Here is a 19577-nt window from a genome sequence, read left to right as displayed (position 1 = left end):
AGGGAAGGCTCTGCAAAATTGTTTCTGTATGCGAATTTCTTCTTGCATGCCTTAAGGTTTTTGCTTTCCTCTTCATTTGGTTAATCACTACCCCAAAGGATGCTTTTCAGGACTGTACTTTTAAAGAGTTAATCTTCTGTGCTTGTTTTCTGTTTGGAAAATCTTGGTAAATTTCTCCTTATACGTAACAAATAAAGACATTGAGGCGAGAATTACAATTGGGCCTTATTTATTGCTAGCTGGAAAGAGGATTTACAGAGAAAGATCTTGAAGCAATGTCTATAAATTAAAAGTCTCATGATTAAAGATCCATTCATTCTTTCTCATAAGCCACACTTGTGTTTGAGGAGATAAAGGCCTTTCAGTCTGTTCCAGGGTGTTAATAGTGCAAGAGTTAAAAGAAGCTCTTGGAGGACGCTTTCTAGAGAAGCAGATAATACGATCTGAGATTATCTGAGTTGTGCAAAGCTCTTGTGTACAACCCTGTCATTGACACCTGGCAAGACATGTCAGGGTTTCAGCCACTAAAACAGTCCTTCAGAGGAAAAGAGAGAAGTGGCTTTGTTACCCAGTTTTTCATACAGACAAGGAGCAAGGGCTGGAAGACAAATGACAGCAGGAAGCAGACAGAAAGTGATGATAAATTGCTCTTTTTCAGGAGCTCACTGGTTGACAGCAACATGAGAAGATGTCTTTTTCATGACAGGTAATCTTCTGGTATTGCTTGCTCCAGATCCTCCAGTAATTTATTCAGCTTCATTTATCCTTTCAGTTCTTTAGAGGGTTCTTTATCACAGTTAGCTGACTTCACCTGTCAGCATAAATTAGGATATCACACCCAGCAGAAGATTTGACCCTATCGAAGACTTTCTGAAGCCTTTTATGACCATGGTGCTTAAGGACTTGGCAAAAAGTGGATATTCAATGTTTTGCTGGTTTGGTTACTGACAGTTAACAAGGGAATATTTTTGTTTTGACAGAGTTAGGAGTGTGTTGTTCCTGTGTGACATACAAAGTGGATACTGTGTGCCAGTACAGGAAGGATTCTTTTTATGCAGTGATTAGCTGATAGTGCTGTCTGTGGCTCTGAAGTTGTTATCAGCTGTATTTTTGCCATCTGCCTTTGCCAACCTTGTGTTTTAAAGCACTTCAGTCTAAGAGGCAGGGATGTGTGGGTCCTGCATGCAGGATTGGTTGCTAGTTTCTTCACCTTCAGGATTACTTTTATGGAACAGTTCAACCCTTTTCACAGCTGTCGGCTGGACTGCAGTGTGTCATTGGCTGGACTTGGTGATCTCAGAGGTCTATTCCAGCCTCAATAATTCTGTGATTCTGTGTTCAGGCAGGTGGGTGATTGGTGTGAAGTCCCCTCCATGCTGGAACTGCAAACATACCCCTGACAGTAGTTTCATACTGGTAAGGGGGTGCTTCATGTGTCCTTCACCTGGACAGCAGGAGGAGAGGCAATGATAGCAGCAGTTCCTTGTCTTTAGTACCAAAGATGGTAGCTAGCACTGAAGTAATGCTGCTATTGGCTGCATTTAGAACTTACAAAGAAAATGGAGCCTCATCAACCTCATAAATACATTTTCCATCAAAAAAGTAAAATGAATCTATGCCTCGATCTAAAACAGTAATCTTCCTTTTCTAGTATAAGAGAATCATACTCGAGGCTAGCTCTGGCTGCACCACTGGTTAAATCATCTATTGAGCTCAAAGAAAAGTGAGGTTTGAAGCTACTGAGTTCCATCTACTGCATTTTTTCCCACCTGTGCAACACTGGTTTCCTCCAGAACCTCTGCCTACTCTTCTTCCCCATGTTTGCCTCACCTTTCCAAACTGCTCCATTATGTTTACAGTCTGTACCATCTTTCCAATTGAGCTAATTTTCTCATTTATCCTAATTTTTTTTTTTTTTTTGCTCTTCACTTCTGTTCTTGAACTGAGACTGACCCTGGACTATTCATCCACCAGAAGGTTTCATTCAATTTCACAATTTAGTAGAGAGAATAAGGTCACCTGCGCTGTTCTAGAAGGACTGCTACAAGTGGATAAAAGTACAGCTTTGAGCCCAGCCTGTAGATGAGTTATTAGAGGTCCTTTGTGAATTAATGAGATTTTATTTTCAGATTCTTTTCAATATGCCTTGGACGTTTGAGCCTTAAGGATCTGAGTAGATTACAAAATATTCCTAGATAAACTGGAATGTAATCCTGCAGTCACCTAATATGAGATGAAAACATACCTGCATACTCTTACCCTGTAATAACCTGTGGTAAATGTCTGTTCATTCTTTCCAGTGAAAACCATACGTGCCAGATTAAATGCAAACCTTTCAGAGCATGAAATTCAGCTTTGAAATGTGCTCCACAGGAAGCTTTCAGAAAGGGCAAAGTGCCTTCTTAGGGAGGAAGGTGAAATATCACTATTCCAACTCTCTTCATGCCTTTTCTAGGGCTAAGAGGAAAACCTAGGAAAGAAATAATCTAAACTACAATGAACCAATACAAGTGGATATCAGTGCCACTTCTCTCATTGTGTTTCCTTGTGCCTGCTGAGGAGAGGGCAGCCAGCTGAACTTACTATAAAAACCGTGGTGGCTTTGTCTTTCTGCTTTCAGGAGCTGATGCTATTTGTAGACGAGCACAGAGCAAAAAGGGGCTAACAGTTTAAAGTTACTACGCAATCCACTTTTCCTGTAAATAATCTGAATTTATGGGAGGGGCCTCACAAAGTGGAAAAAAAAAAGTGCAAGACTGGAGTAGTGTAGACTACTGGCCATCCTATTCCCCACACATCACTCTCCTTTCTTTTCTTCTATCTCATCTTCAAAATCCATTTCAGATATTCTCTTACTTGGTCTGCCTTCCTGCTTTCATTTTTTTTTTTGGCTCCCAGTTTGTCTGCATTTAGCTTCACTCTTGGCCACAAAGATTGGTGTGAAACAAGCTTTCAGAGGACCACACACACTTCGTGTATGCTGTAGTGAACCCAGGTAGGACCGAAGTACCTGTGGTAACTGTCAAACATGTATGAAACTGGCTCATATGTATATATAATAATATGGATCAAACATATCTAAGGTCTCTTTGCTATTTGCCTCCAGAGGGAGCTCTGGCCAATTTCTTTGAACGTGGTAGAGCATTCAATTCTGGACTGAAGCATAAAAAGAATCTTAAGAGAGGAAGAATATGTCTTTACCTCCTTCTGTCTCCTAATATAGCTGCTTGCTTGTTTACTCCTTTTCTATTTAATGTGCTTTTTTTTTTTTTACAGTTGTGTTTTCAACTCCCTACCATTCATTTTCTTCCTCATACAATATCATCCATCTCATGTAAGTTGTGCTTTAGGTATCTTCTAGGTCTGTGCTGTTTGCTGTTCCTTCTTGTGCTTTCCTCATTGAAAACCATCTCCACCTATTCTTTTCATTTCACTCCCATCTTTTGTAACATACATGGCACATGTTCCTCATTCTAGTGTCTTCCATCTTCTTTCTTTTTCTCTTTTGTATCATTTTTCTGGTTTTACTCCCTTTCCTATGCTATGCAGTTGTTTGTCTTTCCCTGTTCTATACAGTTTCTTAACTCTCATGCAGAGTATCTATAGTTACATTCCATAACAGCATCACTTTGTATGCATTAAGATAAAAAGCTTATAATGACAGTATGGATTGCAGTCACTTCACCTCCACAAGCAGAAGATACAGAGGAATAATCTCTGAAGAAAGCAGCCTGAGGCTTTATTGTCACTAAAAGCAGTAGGAAAATATCATTTTGAAAAATGAGTAATTGTCAGAAAACTTAAAAAAAAAAAAAAAGAAAGAAAAGAAATCAAGTGGGTAAGTGCCAGCTTCTCCCTTCCTCTCTCTGGTGGGTCATTGCTTTGTCAGCTGCATTCATTTTGTTGTAAAAAATGTGTTTAGTTCTGGAAAATGTAATCTGCATCGCAGTATCACCATTTCTGAGCATTAAACAAAAATTACTCTGTCCTTATTTCCTGGCTTTCTGAAACTCAACCCATGCTCCCAGGATCTTCCACTTCCCTGGTGTTAGATGAAGTCTCCACAGCTGTTGCTTCATCATTTAAGAAGCCTGTTGTGTTTGGGAGGGGTTTGGCTGCATGTTGCAATGCCTGGATTCTGATAAAAGGCTTGAAGAAGTTTACTACTTGAAAAATCATTAGTGCAGGTGAGTTATTGTGTTTAATGCACATGGTCCAAGGAACTGCATAATCTTAAAGAAGCAGCTGGGAAAAATTAAGAGGACCCCAGTGTTTCAGAGTTCCACACTTGAAAATCTGGCAGAAACAAAGATAGCCCTGGACAAACTGCAGATCTAAGATGGATTGGAATTTAAATTGTTTTGTTTTGTTTTTGCCTGCCATAGAAATACAATGTTAAAACTTACATAACCTGTTTAAGTCCTAGATAGTTAATTGGTGGGTAGAAGGATGGGAATTTAATGTGGTTCCTCCGGAAGAGGGAGCCAATGTTGAGTGAACATGAGATACAGAAAAAGTCCATCCTAGTCCAAATAAAAATTATGTGTGAAGAAGGAAAGCAGAGGAGTGTGCTGATGCTCATGCTGTGCTAGGGAAGTCATTTTAGGAGCCAGCCAGGCTGGAGAGAAGGCTGTGGCTGCCATATTGAGTGGGCAGCAGGGAGGGAACCAAGCTGTCACGGGCAAATGTTGCGGAAAGACCTGGGAAACAGCAGCTGGCCTGGTGCCTGGAAACAACCTGAGGGGAAGGCAGGCTGCTGGCTGGCAGTGGAATGGTTTCCACAACTGGGCCACATAGCCATTCAGAGGGAATCTTCCCCTTCCTTACAGAGCAGCTCCCTACAATGGCCACCTCACATGGGCTGGGGGAGGGCTGGGCTGGGGGGATGCCTTCCTTCTCCAGCATGGTGGTGACTGCAAGTGTCAATCTTCTTTCTCTTTGGCTCTGTTTCCTGTCTTTTTATTTCTTCCTGACTGCTCCTGCCCCTGTGGTGTGCCCCTGTTTTAGAGCTGGAAGAAGGACATGACTGCTGCCAGGGTAGGACCTTGGAGCAAAGCAGAGGGCCAAAGTCTGGGGAAAAAAAAACCAAAGCAAATCCAAACAGTAAATCTTCCTTCTCCTTCAAGAAAACACCACCAGGAAAAATATCGTAAAACCTCTTGAAGTGGCCACAGCATGAAAGGAGACGTGAATCCCCATATTAGAAGAAATGAAGGCAAAGGAATAAGGAAGTGCTTCAGGCTGGTGTTAAGACTATGATGAAGGATGTGAGTGACTCTGACAAGGGGCTGAAGGGTATTTGAATACTTGTATTTGTGAGATATTACTGACAATGTGAAAACTCAAGGCTGCAAGGCTAAAGAAAGAAGTAAAGAGGTCCTGTTGTGAGGCTATAGCAGTGAAAGACCCAAGCCTTAGCCCATTCACTTCCCCATGGAAAAGATCATGGGAAAAAAAAAAAAAAAAGAATTTTCCTGTTGAAAACAATTTAGTTGTAAAATCTTTGAATATCTGAAAGGCCAGAGAATGTACTGCATTGATTCAAAATGAAAAATTTTGATAATTTGGTGAATTGCAAGTAGGTTTTAGTGACATTACACTGGATACAGAGCAGGTAAAACTTACCAGAATTTGTTTCTAAAAGGAGGGGTTTTTTTCTCCATTCAATGAGAAGGTTAAATTCTAAATGAGTGCCTGTAAAAATAAGCCTTTTATTGTAAACAAAGAAAGCTTTTGTAGAAACACAGAAACATCCCTGTTGTGGTTAATACATGTCAATAAGTTATGCTTTAGTGGTAGTGAAGTTCAGTGCTTGGAGGCTAATTGACTTGGAGGTCTGGAAACTGCGGGCTGGTAAACTCTGGCCTGCTTCATAAGGGTGTTTCATGTCCCAGAACCACAAATCCTGTGAAATAGTTTCTGTCCCAAAGACAGGGCAGTTGAAAAAAGCATGCTGCTGCACAAGTCATCTTGGCAGGTTTTCAGAAAATTAGTGAAAACATATTTCTTTTACAAGTGTTTTACTTTCAGAGTATGGGTGATTTCCACAGAAAACCGATTCAATCTAGCTCTGTAACACAGGGCTACAACTGTTACAGTTATGTGGTGCCCAGAATTCTTTTCACGTGGCTTTCATGGTCTAATTGCAGGCCTGTAAATTCCCCTGATGTTAGGTTTATACTTCCCACGCGTGTTGAGGCTTGGCAAAGAGCCTTGGCTACAAACTGCATTTATTCTCCAGGTAGCAGGTATGGCACATGCATGTCATGACTAGTTCTTGTTGGGGCCCTTAGTTCTGGTTGTAGCTCAAGATTCCTAGTAGGCTTTTTCCATGTGTTTTGTTTTGTTTTGTTTTTTAATCTGCGTGTTTCATACATGATGTACTTTCTATATGCATATGCTTTGTTTATCTGGCAAGCTTTCTGATGATTACTCAGAGTTTCCTTTAGGGCATCCACAAGATGTCAAGATTGAAAGGGGAAATTCAGAGGTAGACGAAACTCTCAGAGAAGTTAACCATTGCAAATAGGTTAGGAAAAGAAAAAGTTCTATATTAAACCAGTTATGTCTTCAATTGAACTTGAAAGCCTAACAAATTTTGCTCTTTGTATTAAACATTAGATACTTGTATATCCATCCTAAGATAAATATGGGCTTTTAACTTTTATCAGTCTTGCCATTACTGGATATTCTGGATTTAATACCCACTTACAGTTGCATGCTTAAGTTGTATGTATGGCTATTGCTTTTGTAAAAGCATTCATGAAACATTTGTAGGAGCACATACCATCCACGTTTTTTCCCCCACAAAATTAGATGGAGAATTGACATGTAGATATTGATATCTCCATTGTGTAGAAAATGTTGGCCCTAGTCTTTTAAGACACCATCCCTGCAAATCCTTTAGTCCATAGTTGGTAAATATAATATGGATTAGAAGAGGGAGAGGGATATGCATCTGTTAAATATGCTTGAACATGAATGTAATGAGGAGGAACAAAAGGAGTGGCTGATAATAAAGAGGGAGGGTTGGGGCGGGGAACAGTTGTTATATGAAATCTAAACACCTATGAAAAAGCTGTCTGAGCAACCAGCCTTAATACCTTCAGTAGCCTATTTTCAATAAAGGCTGACATTAAAATGTTGACAATAGGTGAAGTTCTTATAGCCTTAGCTGTGTTTCTTTTTGTTACACAGTTTTTAAAGTTGCAGCGAATACGGAGACGGCTTCCTCCTGGACCAATCCCTCTCCCAGTGTTTGGGACTTTGATACAGCTGAACTTTCAGTTTAATCGTGATCTCCTCATGAAGGTATTTGTTTTCAGATACTCCTAATTATTTAAAAATCTTTGTTGTTTTCCCATTTCCCATGTTCTTTGCTATTTTAAAACATCCTCTCCTCAAACTGCGTTGGTAACATGCTGTGCTTGTTAACTAGCTGCTGCGATACTGCTCTAAGTTTGGTTCAGAACTGCTGGTTTGGTTGGCAAAAGAGGAAAAAGTAATTGCAGCATAGTTTGGCAAGCTAATAAAACTGGTACTGAAGTTCTGAATGCGTAGAAATCATTCTGAAACTTTAACTCACCACCTTTTAATAGTGAATTTGACAAATATGGAACTTGATATCCTTCCATTACCCCCTAACATTAACTTTGACAAATTCATGTGAAACTTGATATAATCTAGGATTAAATACCTTTAGGGGTAATATATCAGATTTGCAGTTAGGGAAAAGAAATACTATTTAAAACCAAATCACTTTCACAGCACAGATTTTTAGCTTTCTGAGCTCTGGCACTCTCTAGCTTGAGCAGTAAATGGATACTTAAGATGCACTATGGGTGTATACATTTATTTTACTGACAGCATCAAAAAACACCCCACGAACCTTCTCTTAAGTGTTTTTTGAGGAGTACATCTGCACACAAAGCTACCTCTGCCTCATTCTTTTCGTTCTTGCAGTGCTTTCAGTATTCTTAGTAGACAACCCCTGTGGCTTCTGTCACTGGTTTGAACAAGGCACACTGATTATTCCAAACAAAAGGCAGATTCAGGCAGGGAGTAAGGATGCTGCAAGACAGAATGGTCTTACTTGGATTCTAGTTTCTAATTATACAAATGGGTAGGGGAAAAGAAGAAAATAACTGGCCTAGTCTCTACAAGTTGCTTACTCCTCTGACATTTCTGTGTTCCTTTTGCAACACTTTACCAGCACAACTGATAGAAACCCTATTGAAAGAAATTCATGTACAGAAAATACCCTTTATCACATGAATCATTGCAAACTGAGCCTCAGCTTATATGCTTACTATAAAAGACACCTGGCATAGATATGTGGCTCTGAAAAGCTGGAATATTCAGTTGTTTCCAACACTGAATGCTGGAAAAGACATTTGTTCTTCTCACAGATAATTTCAGTCTTGTGGGAAAGGTGGAGAACGCCATTCCACCTTAGGGCTGGTCCTGTAATCAGTGTGAAAACAGGTTCATCCTTGTTTGCAACATGTAGGATTTCATCTGTGCTTTCCTGGCTTCTCTCCCATCTGCAGCTGGCAGAAATTCATGGCAACATATTCACCTTATGGTTTGGATGGGCCCCAGTCATCATACTGAATGGATATCAAGCAGTTAAGGATGGTATGACTACGCACCCAGAAGATGTTTCTGGGAGGTTAGTGTCTCCTTTCTTCAGAGCGATGGCCAAAGGAAAAGGTGAGAATTTCTTGCCACAAATATTACATAGTTATCATCTGGACAAACTGTAGCTCTTTTGTACCTTGCAATTGTTGCAGGGTACCTTGCAGGGTTTGTCAGTGAGAAATGATGGCCAGGTGAACTGCAAAGTAGGGAGGAGTGAAGTAGCCTTTGGATAGTAGTAGGAGGAAAAGACCAGCCAAACAAAAAAATGATTCATACTGTCTTGTGTGAAATACTAAGTGGAGCAGATTCAGAGATGATGAAATGAGGCAGTGGTAGGTTGTGACACACAGAAGCAGAGCAAGAGCAGGAAACTGCATACTTCCTTGTGCTGGACTTCCTGCCTCCAACCATTACATTTTCAGTTGAAAAGTGAGCTTGATGGTGGGAATCTTCTTCCCATGCCCTTCTTTTTATGAATGTTTTCTTAGTGACACAGTTTCATCTAGAGGATCAGTGCACTTTTGTTTCAACCTTGCTGTAGACTGATATGTCCCCAACCATACTGGAAATTCCCAAACTCCTAATTTCCACGAACACATCCACTATGAAACAGCTTGTATTTTATTGGGGGCCTCTGCTTTATCTAAGAAAAGTTTATTCCTTAAATATTTCTCATTTGAATTTGTTTCAGTCATTGGTGACTCTTATCCTACACTAAAGATCCTGTTAGTGCAGGATGTTTATTTCTCCTGAAGATATTTGTCACAAAGCCCAAGAACTGAACTTTTCTTCCTGACTGTGACAGTCAGAATTTTTTCCCCTTTTACCTTCATGAGAATCGTTACCTTGGTCAGGTGAGGTCCAAGCACAGAAGAGAGTGGGAGGCAAGCACTTTAGAAAGTGTCTAGAGAAGCAGCTGTCAAACTTTCTGAAATATCTGGTTGTCTTGGATTAAGCTTAATCCTGCAAGTCGTTTTATTAGCAAGTTGAGTTTGTCCATTTTAGCTCTGGCCGTATGCTCACAGGCCACAGCTGTTCCTTTGTGTCTTTGTGTTCAAAAGCAATGTAATAGTCTTTGTCTGTAATAAATATTAGCAGGATAAAGAGCTCTTCCTTGAATGGATGCAGGGATTATGTTGGCAACGGGTCACACCTGGAAGCAGCAGAGAAGGTTTGCACTGCGGACTCTACGCACCCTTGGTCTGGGGAAAAGAGGTCTAGAGCACCGAGTTCAAGAAGAGGCTCGCTACCTGGTAGACTTCTTTGCAAGTATGAAAGGTACCTCTGCACTGATTCACTTTTCTCATTAGTCTGATGTCTTTAGTGCATGAGTTCTCTGTCTCCCTGCTCTGAAATCAAGGCCGGCTTTGTTCCACAAGAGAGTGTGCCTGGTCTCACAGTGTCTATATGGAACGGACTTAAAATTCATCAAGTCCAAATTATTCTTGTGCAAAGTTATCTACAGAACTACTACAACTGAGAAGCAAAACTGGGGGTGATGCTATTTTTATCTAACCCTTTCCCAGAGACAGGTCAAGCAGAGCAGGTTTCTTAAAGCTGAGCACATTTGGGTTTAAAATAGCTGCAAGAATGGAGACTTCGCCACCTCTCTGGGTAGCCTGTTCCAGTGTTTAATCAGCCCTACAATAAAAAAGTTTCTTATACTCAGGCAGAATTTAACGTATTTCAGTTTTTGCCCATTGCCCATGCCACTGAGAAAAGTCCAACTCTTGTGCTCTTTATTCTACTCCAGTAAGTATTACACACATTCAGGATACTTCCCTGAGCCTTCTCTTCTTGGGACTAAAGTGTCCCAGCTCTTTCAGTCTCTCTTCTAGCAGATGCTCCAGTCCCTTAACTGTCCTTGTGGCTCTCTGCTCAACTTGTATGTTGCTGTCTCCTCTGTACAGCAGGGCCCAGAACTGGACCCAGCACTCCTGATGGTTCTTGCCAGAGCTGATCAGAGGTGAAAGATCCTTCCCTTGTCCTGCTGGCAATGCCTTTCTAATGCAGCCCAGGGTGATGTTGGTCTGTGCCTCAAGGGCATGTTACCTACTCATATATGGTGCTAATGCATAAAGATATGGACACTTTATCAATGCTGATGAATTAAGTCCTGTAAAGCCATCTGCATACTTTCTTTAAAGCAGTGGCTAGAATCTTGTCTTCGTTGCAACATTTTAACCTGATCAACCCATTTAGAAGCATGTGAGTTGAATTTCTCAATAGTGATCATTATGCAAAGGCACAGTAAATCAGGACATGCTGTGGCTAGCCATTGTATCAGTTACAAGTAAGTAAATCTAGCCCAATCCCATGGATTAAGAATTAGGAGATGTTGAGCTGTGACCACGTGTGAAGTAAAAAAAAAAAAGTGGAGAACAGTAAATTGTGCACTGGATGTTGGGCAGTTGCATTGTTATAGTAATTTACTCTGGAGCCACAAAACATTTTTGTTTGGGTTAGATTTTCAAGTAATTGCTTTAAAAATAAATACTATATTGTTGACACAATAGGTTGAAAGAAGCTTTTCTCTTATTTGAGGTTCTACATTTCTAGTAAAGTTGGAGAAAATATGGTAGCTTTGCATGTATTTATGTCCTTGCTGAATAAGGCTGCCTCTTTCCTTACTCTTCTCCTCTCAGATTCCCTTTGACTGCAGTGCTCTCAGTCATTCCCATACTTGAGATGTGTTTTGAATTTTCCAGACAGCAAATGTGCATAGATTTCCCCCCCTTCTTACCTGTTAAGTTCCCAAATGCTTTTTCTTTAGGGATTATGAGATTGCACCATAGCTGTGAAGAATCAGTTTGATACTAGAATTTTGTAAGAAGATTGCTGCTTTGTGAAATGCAATGCTCTCTTGAAAGTTCTTTGGGTAATCTCTAATTTCATTTCACTATAGCAGAGAGGAGACATTTACAGTGACATTCACTATTGTGTTTGCAGGCAAACCCCTGGATCCTTCTTTCCCTCTTGTTCATTCCGTCTCAAATGTGATCTGTGCTGTTGTGTTCGGACATCGCTTCTCCAGAGATGATGAAACCTTCCATGAAGTGATCAGAGCCATGGAGCGTCTATTCAAGTTTGGGGGCAGCTTTTTTCATCATGTAAGTAAACGATCTGTTGTCTTCTGAGTAAGGCAGAACGTGAAAAGTGCAGTCTGGCTGTAGCCAGCCTTTGCTCCGGGCTGTGGCACCAACAGCACGTCCTAGTGAGGACAGTTTGCAACGGCTTTGCCTCTTCCTTCCTGGTACTCTCCACTGGAGGGCAGGATCTCACTTTTCAAACGTCTGAATAAAGTTCATTGCAATTGAATACGGGAATAATTGAATGTTAGAATCCAGTTAATTCTCATTATGTTCTAATTTGGCTTGTGGTTGAGCCAAAAGCCTGTGGAACTCTGGATCTTACCACCAGCACAGGTAGAAATTATAGTGTACTCTTTCATGACTTGAAACCATAACCATAGTCTTTGTCAGAATATTTTACTAATGATGCCAAACCCACATGCTGACATGAGGTTTACCTTCTCTTTTTAGTAGGCCTTAAGTGCATTTTCTAGTGATAGAGAGTTGTGATACCTCTTGCGTGTCACTTCTGCAGCTGTATGAAATCTTCCCCTGGCTGATGTGCCGTCTCCCTGGTCCTCATAAGAAGGTATTGTCTTGCTATGATGTCCTGAGCTCTTTTACAAGGAGAGAGATCAGGATGCACACAGAGCGTGGGATACCAGATGAACAGCAGGATTTCATTGACTTTTACCTAGATCACATTGAAAAAGTAAGTATTTGTTTTGCCTGATCACACATTGATGGAAAATAAGGTGAAAGAGACCATTAACTGGTCTCTTAACACTGCCCAGAGAGGTTGTGGTGTCGCCTTCTCTGGAGGAATCCAAAACCTGCCTTGATACATTCCAAATGAGATATCTAGGTGTGGAGGGAGGGTGGTAATCTACTTTTACAGCCCCTGGAGAAGTGGGCAATGGTGTTGCTCCTGGGTGGCAGCACTTCCTTGCTGGGACAGACTGTGGCCCTGCTGCTGTGATGATGTGATGGTTGCACTGCAACATTGCCAAGCTGCAGGCACCCATCCTGCACCTCCTGGCACAGCCAAAATGGGTCTACTGTCCTGGACCACGACCTGCCTGGTGTACTCCCTTGCATTGGCTCTACTGCTGAGCTCAGCCACACTGCAGAGATCTGCATGCAGGGAAGAATGTCTGTTAGCTATGTCTGTCAGCCAGCTCTTGAGTCTTTTAGCAAGTGTCTTATGAATACTTCACAGTGCTTGACTTTTCTCTTATTGTGGGGACCAAAATAAACTGCCTTGTGGAACTCCAAGTATACTGCAACTGTGTAACTGTCATTGTTGTCCAAGCTGACAACTTTATCAGAGAGTCTAATCAGATCTCCTTGTCAATATAATTTTTCTATATTGTAATAAATAGCATTGATTTGTATTTCTAGCTTTTTCAGTTGATTCCCATATCAGCTGCTGTATTTTTATGTCCATGGTGTATGTCATCCTAACAAACTTCTAGTTCCTTGGATCTTCTTGTTTCAAAAATTTTACACTAGCACAACACTAACACATCTGGTCTTCCAAAGTATTTAACTCCCTCTGAAGCCTTTTACTGCTGTTCCAAGATTTATGAGACTTGAACATTGGTGGACTGTTTCAGCAACATTTACTTAGGAAGCATTCTAAGCGTACCACTATTTGCACAACTAAGCCAGCAATCCTTTTCTGTAGAGAATATGTGATTTAGCTTCATGATTAAGAATGGAGCTTACCTGCCTTGTCCATTTGTGAAATATTAGCTTTTCGTGTCATCTTTGGTTTCTGATATTCTTTTTCACTCTCTTTGTATTTTACTGTAGGTGTTCTACCTGCCCTACAGCTTGGAACAGTAGCAAAACCACATTTAAAGGTATTCTGATTTTTCTAACTTTCATATATAAACCTCTACTTTATCTTATCATTTGCAGTCCAAAGATGAACCCAGGTCTACATACAATGAAGAAAATATGGTTTATTCTATAAATGACCTTTTTTTGGGTGGATCAGAGACATCAAGCACTACTTTGAACTGGGGCCTGCTCTACATGGTGGCAAATCCAAACATCCAAGGTGAGTGGATAAGCATGTCACAAATGTCTCTAATACAACAGATGATCCAAGAAATAATGTTTCCATAGATCAGAGACTATTCCTAGACACTGATATATGGCTAGTGGCACTTGGAGCCTTTTGTGCTGGTAGACCTGTGCTGGGCAACATTGGTAGATCCAGAGTGTCTGTATACAGGCTCTTACAACAGTCACAAGCATAGGGTAGTTCCCAGAAGGAGTTAACAGTCTGGGAAGTATGCACATGTATAGGAGGTTGTGGATGGTTGAAATGGAGGGGTTGAGGTCTTTGAGAAAAATAAGATTATGGTAGGGTGGTCAACAGGGTAAGAGGACTGGAGTGGCTCTTTGGGAAGCCAGAGGGTTTGCTTGCATAATCCTTGAAGGAACAGTGGTCAGCCATTGGTGAGCTCCAAAAAACTGAGCTGGGTTCTTAGTCATAAGCATGACTGGTGGCTGAAAATAATTGAGCAGAAACTGATGTGTGATGGTAGGGATGTCACTCTGGAAAGTTCCTTTGATTCTGCTTTGTATTTGCTGAGTTTCAGTGATGGGGGTTACAGGGACACCTGCCCTCTTTTGTGCTCTGTAGGTCAGAGAAGTAGTAAAGATAATCACCTGAAGGTCAGGTGGCAACTTTGACATTATTTTTGTCCATCAGTCCATTTATGATTCCAAGATATCAGGGTGATTAAATTAACTCTGTGATGTATTTCAACCTCTTGCAACAGAAATTATTCCACTTGGCAGTGGAATCTGATGGCTCAACAGTTGTCCACATGTATTTAAGAAGTTTATTTTTAAGTCTAGTACCTATCAATCACTTTCATAGAACACTGAATGAAAACTAAAGGAAGAATAATCTGTTATGGTGGATAACAGAAATCCCATTGTTAGATATCAGATTATGTGCAAGTAACCAGAGAAGAACAGGATTTTAAATGGAGGGAACAGATGAAGATAAGAAAAAATTGCTCAACTTGTGGCTGTCAGACCAGAAGACCTACTTAATACCATGTAATAGCATGTTTATTATCACAGAATGTAATTGAGGTTATGAAAGTGCTGATGGATCTAGATAATTTTATTTTGTATAAATGTAACACCTTGCACATACTTGGGAAAGCAGGATGTGTTGCAGAATGATCCTTCCTGGGCTTCTTGAGTCGTACACTGCATTCAAACTCTCATAATGAACTAATAACCACTGTATCTGTCCTCATTCACTTGGTGGCTTCTTTTTCAACCTGCTTTTGCCAGTGAGTGTTCTGTACAGAGGAGTTTGGCCTTTTGCCTCATCACTGAATCAGGCTCTCCTTGTTCCCTGAACTACTGGAACAGAGGTGTATGTTTATTCTCATGCAGTGACTGATCCCTTCAAACTACACTTGAGCTTGATTCTGCAAGCTAGGTCCTCATTGAAACAGACGTACCTTATTAAAGAATTTCTGAATATACATTTAAAATTCTGTAAAGTGCTTAAATCTCTGTTGTTAGGGTCTACCCAGCACAGTTTTGTGAAGGACTGCTGATGGGCTTCCCTACATCTTAGTGTTGTTCAAAAGGGTCTGGAAAAGGACAGCATCATTTGTTCAAAACCAAAGGCACTTTCATTATGTGTGTGCTGCCTCTCTTGAAGATTACAAACCAGATTTTATACTTTTGTTAATGCTTCCAACATTCCTGTGCAGTAATTTCAGTCATGTTGTTCTTGGTCTAAGGGCAGGCACCAAGAAGCAGCTTGTTTTCTTTCTTTTTTTTTTTTTTAAGGGCATCTGGACATTGTTCTATCTGGCATTGCTTCTCTTAACAGACATCCTGTGTAAGAACCATTCCTTTCCAATAGAGATTAGGCTTTTTAAGGTCAAGATTCACCTGTCTTAAACTCTAGACAGCTGAGAGTTTAGTGGTTCTACCTGGCTGTAGGTGACTGAAGCAGCTAGGCAAAAGAAAACATAAAGATAATTTGGTTTTTAAGTGTTAGCAAGGCAACCTTTTGAGAGTTTTAAAGTTTCAAGCACTAAATGCCTTTTCTTAATCTACAATCAAATAACTTCAGTCCCAGAAGTAAAGCTCCCATGTATTTAATAAGCTCCCATGTATTTAATATGTTGCAACACTGCTGTTTTCCTTACAAAAGTTACTTACATGTTTCCATTAATTCTGTTGCTGTCCTCATAGTTGTGTATGAGAAATGGCTTTGAAAATGGAATAAGTAAAAACACTTGATATATTTTTCCACCTGCAATGGTAAATGGCTCTCCACAGAGAAAGTGCAGAAGGAGCTGGATGCTGTTTTGGGTCCTTCCCAGTTAATTTGCTATGAGGATCGGAGAGAGCTGCCCTACACAAACGCTGTGGTTCATGAGATCCAACGCTTCAGCAACATCATCTCAGTTGGCATGCCCAGAGTGTGTGTGAGGAACACAACATTGCTTGGCTTTCCCCTCAAAAAGGTACAGACAATTTCTTAATTGCTTTCCTGCATTCACTAGAGCAAGGTGTGGATTAACGTACATTTGTGTCAGGGTCTCCTCAACAGCAGCAGGGTTGGGGTCCCTCTGGGTCATAGCCTGAATGAGAATAAGGACAAGAAACCATCTGCCAAGACAAATGGAGTGATGTGGCTTTTGGGAGAAGGTTACCAGAAATGAAAGATGACCCTGGATGGAAGAGGGGATTTTCAGAAGTGTTTGTGCAAACAAATGAGAGCAAAACCTTAGAGACTGATACTGAAGGATACTGTGGCAGATTTGTGCTGATAAGGCATTGGAAAGATTTCTGACTGAGGTCTGGCCTATGGATAGCCTGTATAAATTCCAGGGGAAAGCATGAAGGTTTGCAACTAGCTTTTGTCAGAGACCAAATCACAGAAACTTCTAATGTTAGAAGAGCAAATTGGTTTAGAACAAATAAAGCTGTCAGTTTCTATTGACACTGCCACTTCCACTGTCAGGCTTAGACACACACTGAAGCAAAAAGACTTCATGGTCCTCACAGCTCCTGCTGGGGAAATGAACCTGCAAGCACACAGCACTAAACTCTCAAACTAAACTAACACTGGTCTCACCTAGCTGGCTCTGGCTGTCTGGGGGACAACTGTCAGCCAGGACTGAGAGAGAGTTTTTCTCCTTTCAGGGCACCATAGTTTTTCCAAATATTGCTTCATCTTTGTATGACCCAGAGCAGTGGGCAACACCTCGACAGTTCAACCCTGGCCACTTCTTGGATAAGGATGGGAACTTTGTGAGCCAACAAGCCTTTTTACCATTCTCAATAGGTAATTGGACTGACAGCACAAGCATTAATCTTTTGGATTGGGGACGCAGAATTAAGATGTCTATTAAAAACCTATTGGTTGTTTACTTTAAACCTCTTTGTGGAAAACAGTGATAAAATCAGCATGGTTATTATCTTCAGTAATGTTTCCCAATCGAACTATAAGCATCTTTGCTACTCAACAAATAATAGCATGGAAAATCAGAAATGTCCTGACAGATGTATACATCTAACTTACTCTATTTTTTGGGAAGGAAATCCTCTGCTAATGATCATGGTTATTGATTTGGGGCATACATTTCAGCACCAGACATACATTTGGAAAGGACTTGCAAGCAGCTGTGCTGATGCTTTATGCTTACAAAACTGGAGCACAGCATCTCCTGGGAAGAACAAATTATTCATCATTTACATGATTGAATGAATTCCTTTAAAGTTGTCAGTCAAATGAAGATGAGGCTTTTGAGGTAATAGAAGTGAAACTCAGGGCAGAAGGGCTACACATTTATCTATAGCTGCAGCCAGGATTCTTTAAAGGAAGAATTACATTAAGTTTTATGTCATTGATTGCATTAAGCCTTAAAGAAATTCTGGACTCAGCAAAAACACTTTTGCACTGTGTGAGGATGAATATCTTTGCTTTTAAGGCTGGGGTCATTTACTCACTGTCCTTCCCCACTCTTCCTCCTGCAGGGCACCGTGTGTGTTTGGGGGAACATCTCGCGAGGACCGAGCTCTTCATTTTCTTTGCCAACCTGCTGCGAGCTTTCACCTTCCAGCTCCCTGAGGGGGTGACAAAGATCAACACAGAGCCCACGCTGGGGGGTACTCTGCAGCCCCATCCCTACAGGATTTGTGCCATTCCACGCTAGGGCAGACATGTGCAGCATGTCACAGCCCATCTGTTGAGCAATCTTAATTACTTTTGTGAATGTGTGTACTGAGACCATGTGGTTTTTTGGTTTTTTTTGGTCTTGAATATGAATTTCTGCTCCAAAAACCACCTTTTGTCTATAGCAGGTAATTTTGTTCAGACTCTGTCACCTTCTCTTGAAGATGAATCTTTCTTTCGGTAAAAGTTCTTTTGATCTGCAACACTCCATCATTTTCAGCCATACAGGCATCATATTGTGTGGCCTGACTGATTTAAGTCCAGAACATTGGTGAGCAAATGACCAAACTGACTGGCAGACTTCAAAAATTAAGTCATTATCTGAGTTATCCTTTTGTTTTCAAAAGCAATGGAGTTTGGAAGAACATACCTGGAAGATTCTACCCCCTTATATTACTGTCATAATTAATAACATTTCAATCAAGTTTTTGTTGATGGTCACTAATAAAAGACATGAAGGGATAAATAGCACCTGGTTTTATTTATGGATGAGAATTTCTGGATGAGGATAATGGGTGAGAGTCCAGCAGAGAAAAGGCATGGGTCAAAACTTGGTGAAGAGTGAAGACACAGAGAGAAGATTTCTTTTAGGACAGATATTTTTCTTTTCTTAAAATTATGCCAAGTTAACCTTTGGAAAGTCCTTTTTAACAGAGCAACTGTTTACTTCTGTGGGTTAACTCCTGTCAAGATCAGCACTGGCTGTCTGCTACAGCATGTGCAGGGAGCTCCTCCAAAGAGTAGTTCAGGTGAGGAGCCTGCTGGAATTAGAGCTGGTGGTAAACTGAAAAATACACATGGAAAACACCAGAGAGAAATTTTAATCACCACGGAAGTTTAGCAGAATACCTGAAGCTACAAAGGCTTTTCATATACACAAACTGAAAAACTGCTGGTCAAGTTCAAGGAAAGAGTCTGTAATAGTAGAAAAAGTTAAAAAAAAAAGATTCCTGAGGTGAATATAAATTTATTTATGTTGTTTGTAAAGTGTAAGTGAATTTGTCCTTCATTAGCATTCCTATTTTTGTAAGGGAGAACAGGGCAGCTGAAACGATGATCATCTGTTACATCAATTGTCACTGCATGCTGGGCACTGTGTGACTGAGATTAGTTTAGGCAGTTTACCATGAATCACAAATTTAGACCTGTCTCATTATTTCTAATCCAATAGCTGATGGAACACAGCATCAAAATAGTAAGCTTTTGATATTTAGCTGTCATTAAGTTTAATCACAGTGGGAAGGGACCTCAGAGACCATCTGGTCCAAACTCTTTTGGGAAAAATAGGGTCTAGACAGTGGCAGAATAGCACTAGTGAAATATGGAAGATCACATCTTGACATTTTATTTGAGAGAAAACTGTGTGCCCTATTAAAAACTAGTGTCAAAGTCTCTTCGGATTTGCATGTGTGGAGAGATAGATAAGGCAGAGCAGAAAGCGCTGTGATGTGGGGACTTTGGACCTGCCACTGCTTCTTAAACATTAAGCTGGAAGCATCAGTAGCATTAGAAGAATTAGCATCATTGCTATGTGATGCTGTTACTCCTGACAGCCACATGCTTCCCCAGATACCCTTTCAAAAGATTCCAGCACAGAGCCACAAAAATGATGAAGGAAGTGGAACATCTTC

General features: G+C 40.6%; 1 protein-coding gene across 1 annotated transcript; it reads left to right on the top strand.

Moving 5' to 3' along the window:
* Positions 1–7140: 7140 nt before the first annotated feature.
* LOC128970616 (cytochrome P450 2J4-like) lies at positions 7141–17926 on the top strand. The gene is made up of 9 exons (XM_054385916.1): positions 7141–7311; positions 8550–8712; positions 9769–9918; positions 11590–11750; positions 12247–12423; positions 13635–13776; positions 16044–16231; positions 16914–17055; positions 17748–17926. The coding sequence occupies exons 1-9, from the start codon at positions 7141–7143 to the stop codon at positions 17924–17926; spliced, it is 1473 nt and encodes a 490-aa protein (XP_054241891.1).
* Positions 17927–19577: the final 1651 nt, after the last annotated feature.

The sequence above is a fragment of the Indicator indicator genome, chromosome 13, assembly GCF_027791375.1.
Source record: "Indicator indicator isolate 239-I01 chromosome 13, UM_Iind_1.1, whole genome shotgun sequence".
Classification (NCBI taxonomy): domain Eukaryota; kingdom Metazoa; phylum Chordata; class Aves; order Piciformes; family Indicatoridae; genus Indicator; species Indicator indicator.
Note: the sequence above shows the minus strand (reverse complement) of the source record. Positions and strands in the feature narration are given on the sequence as shown.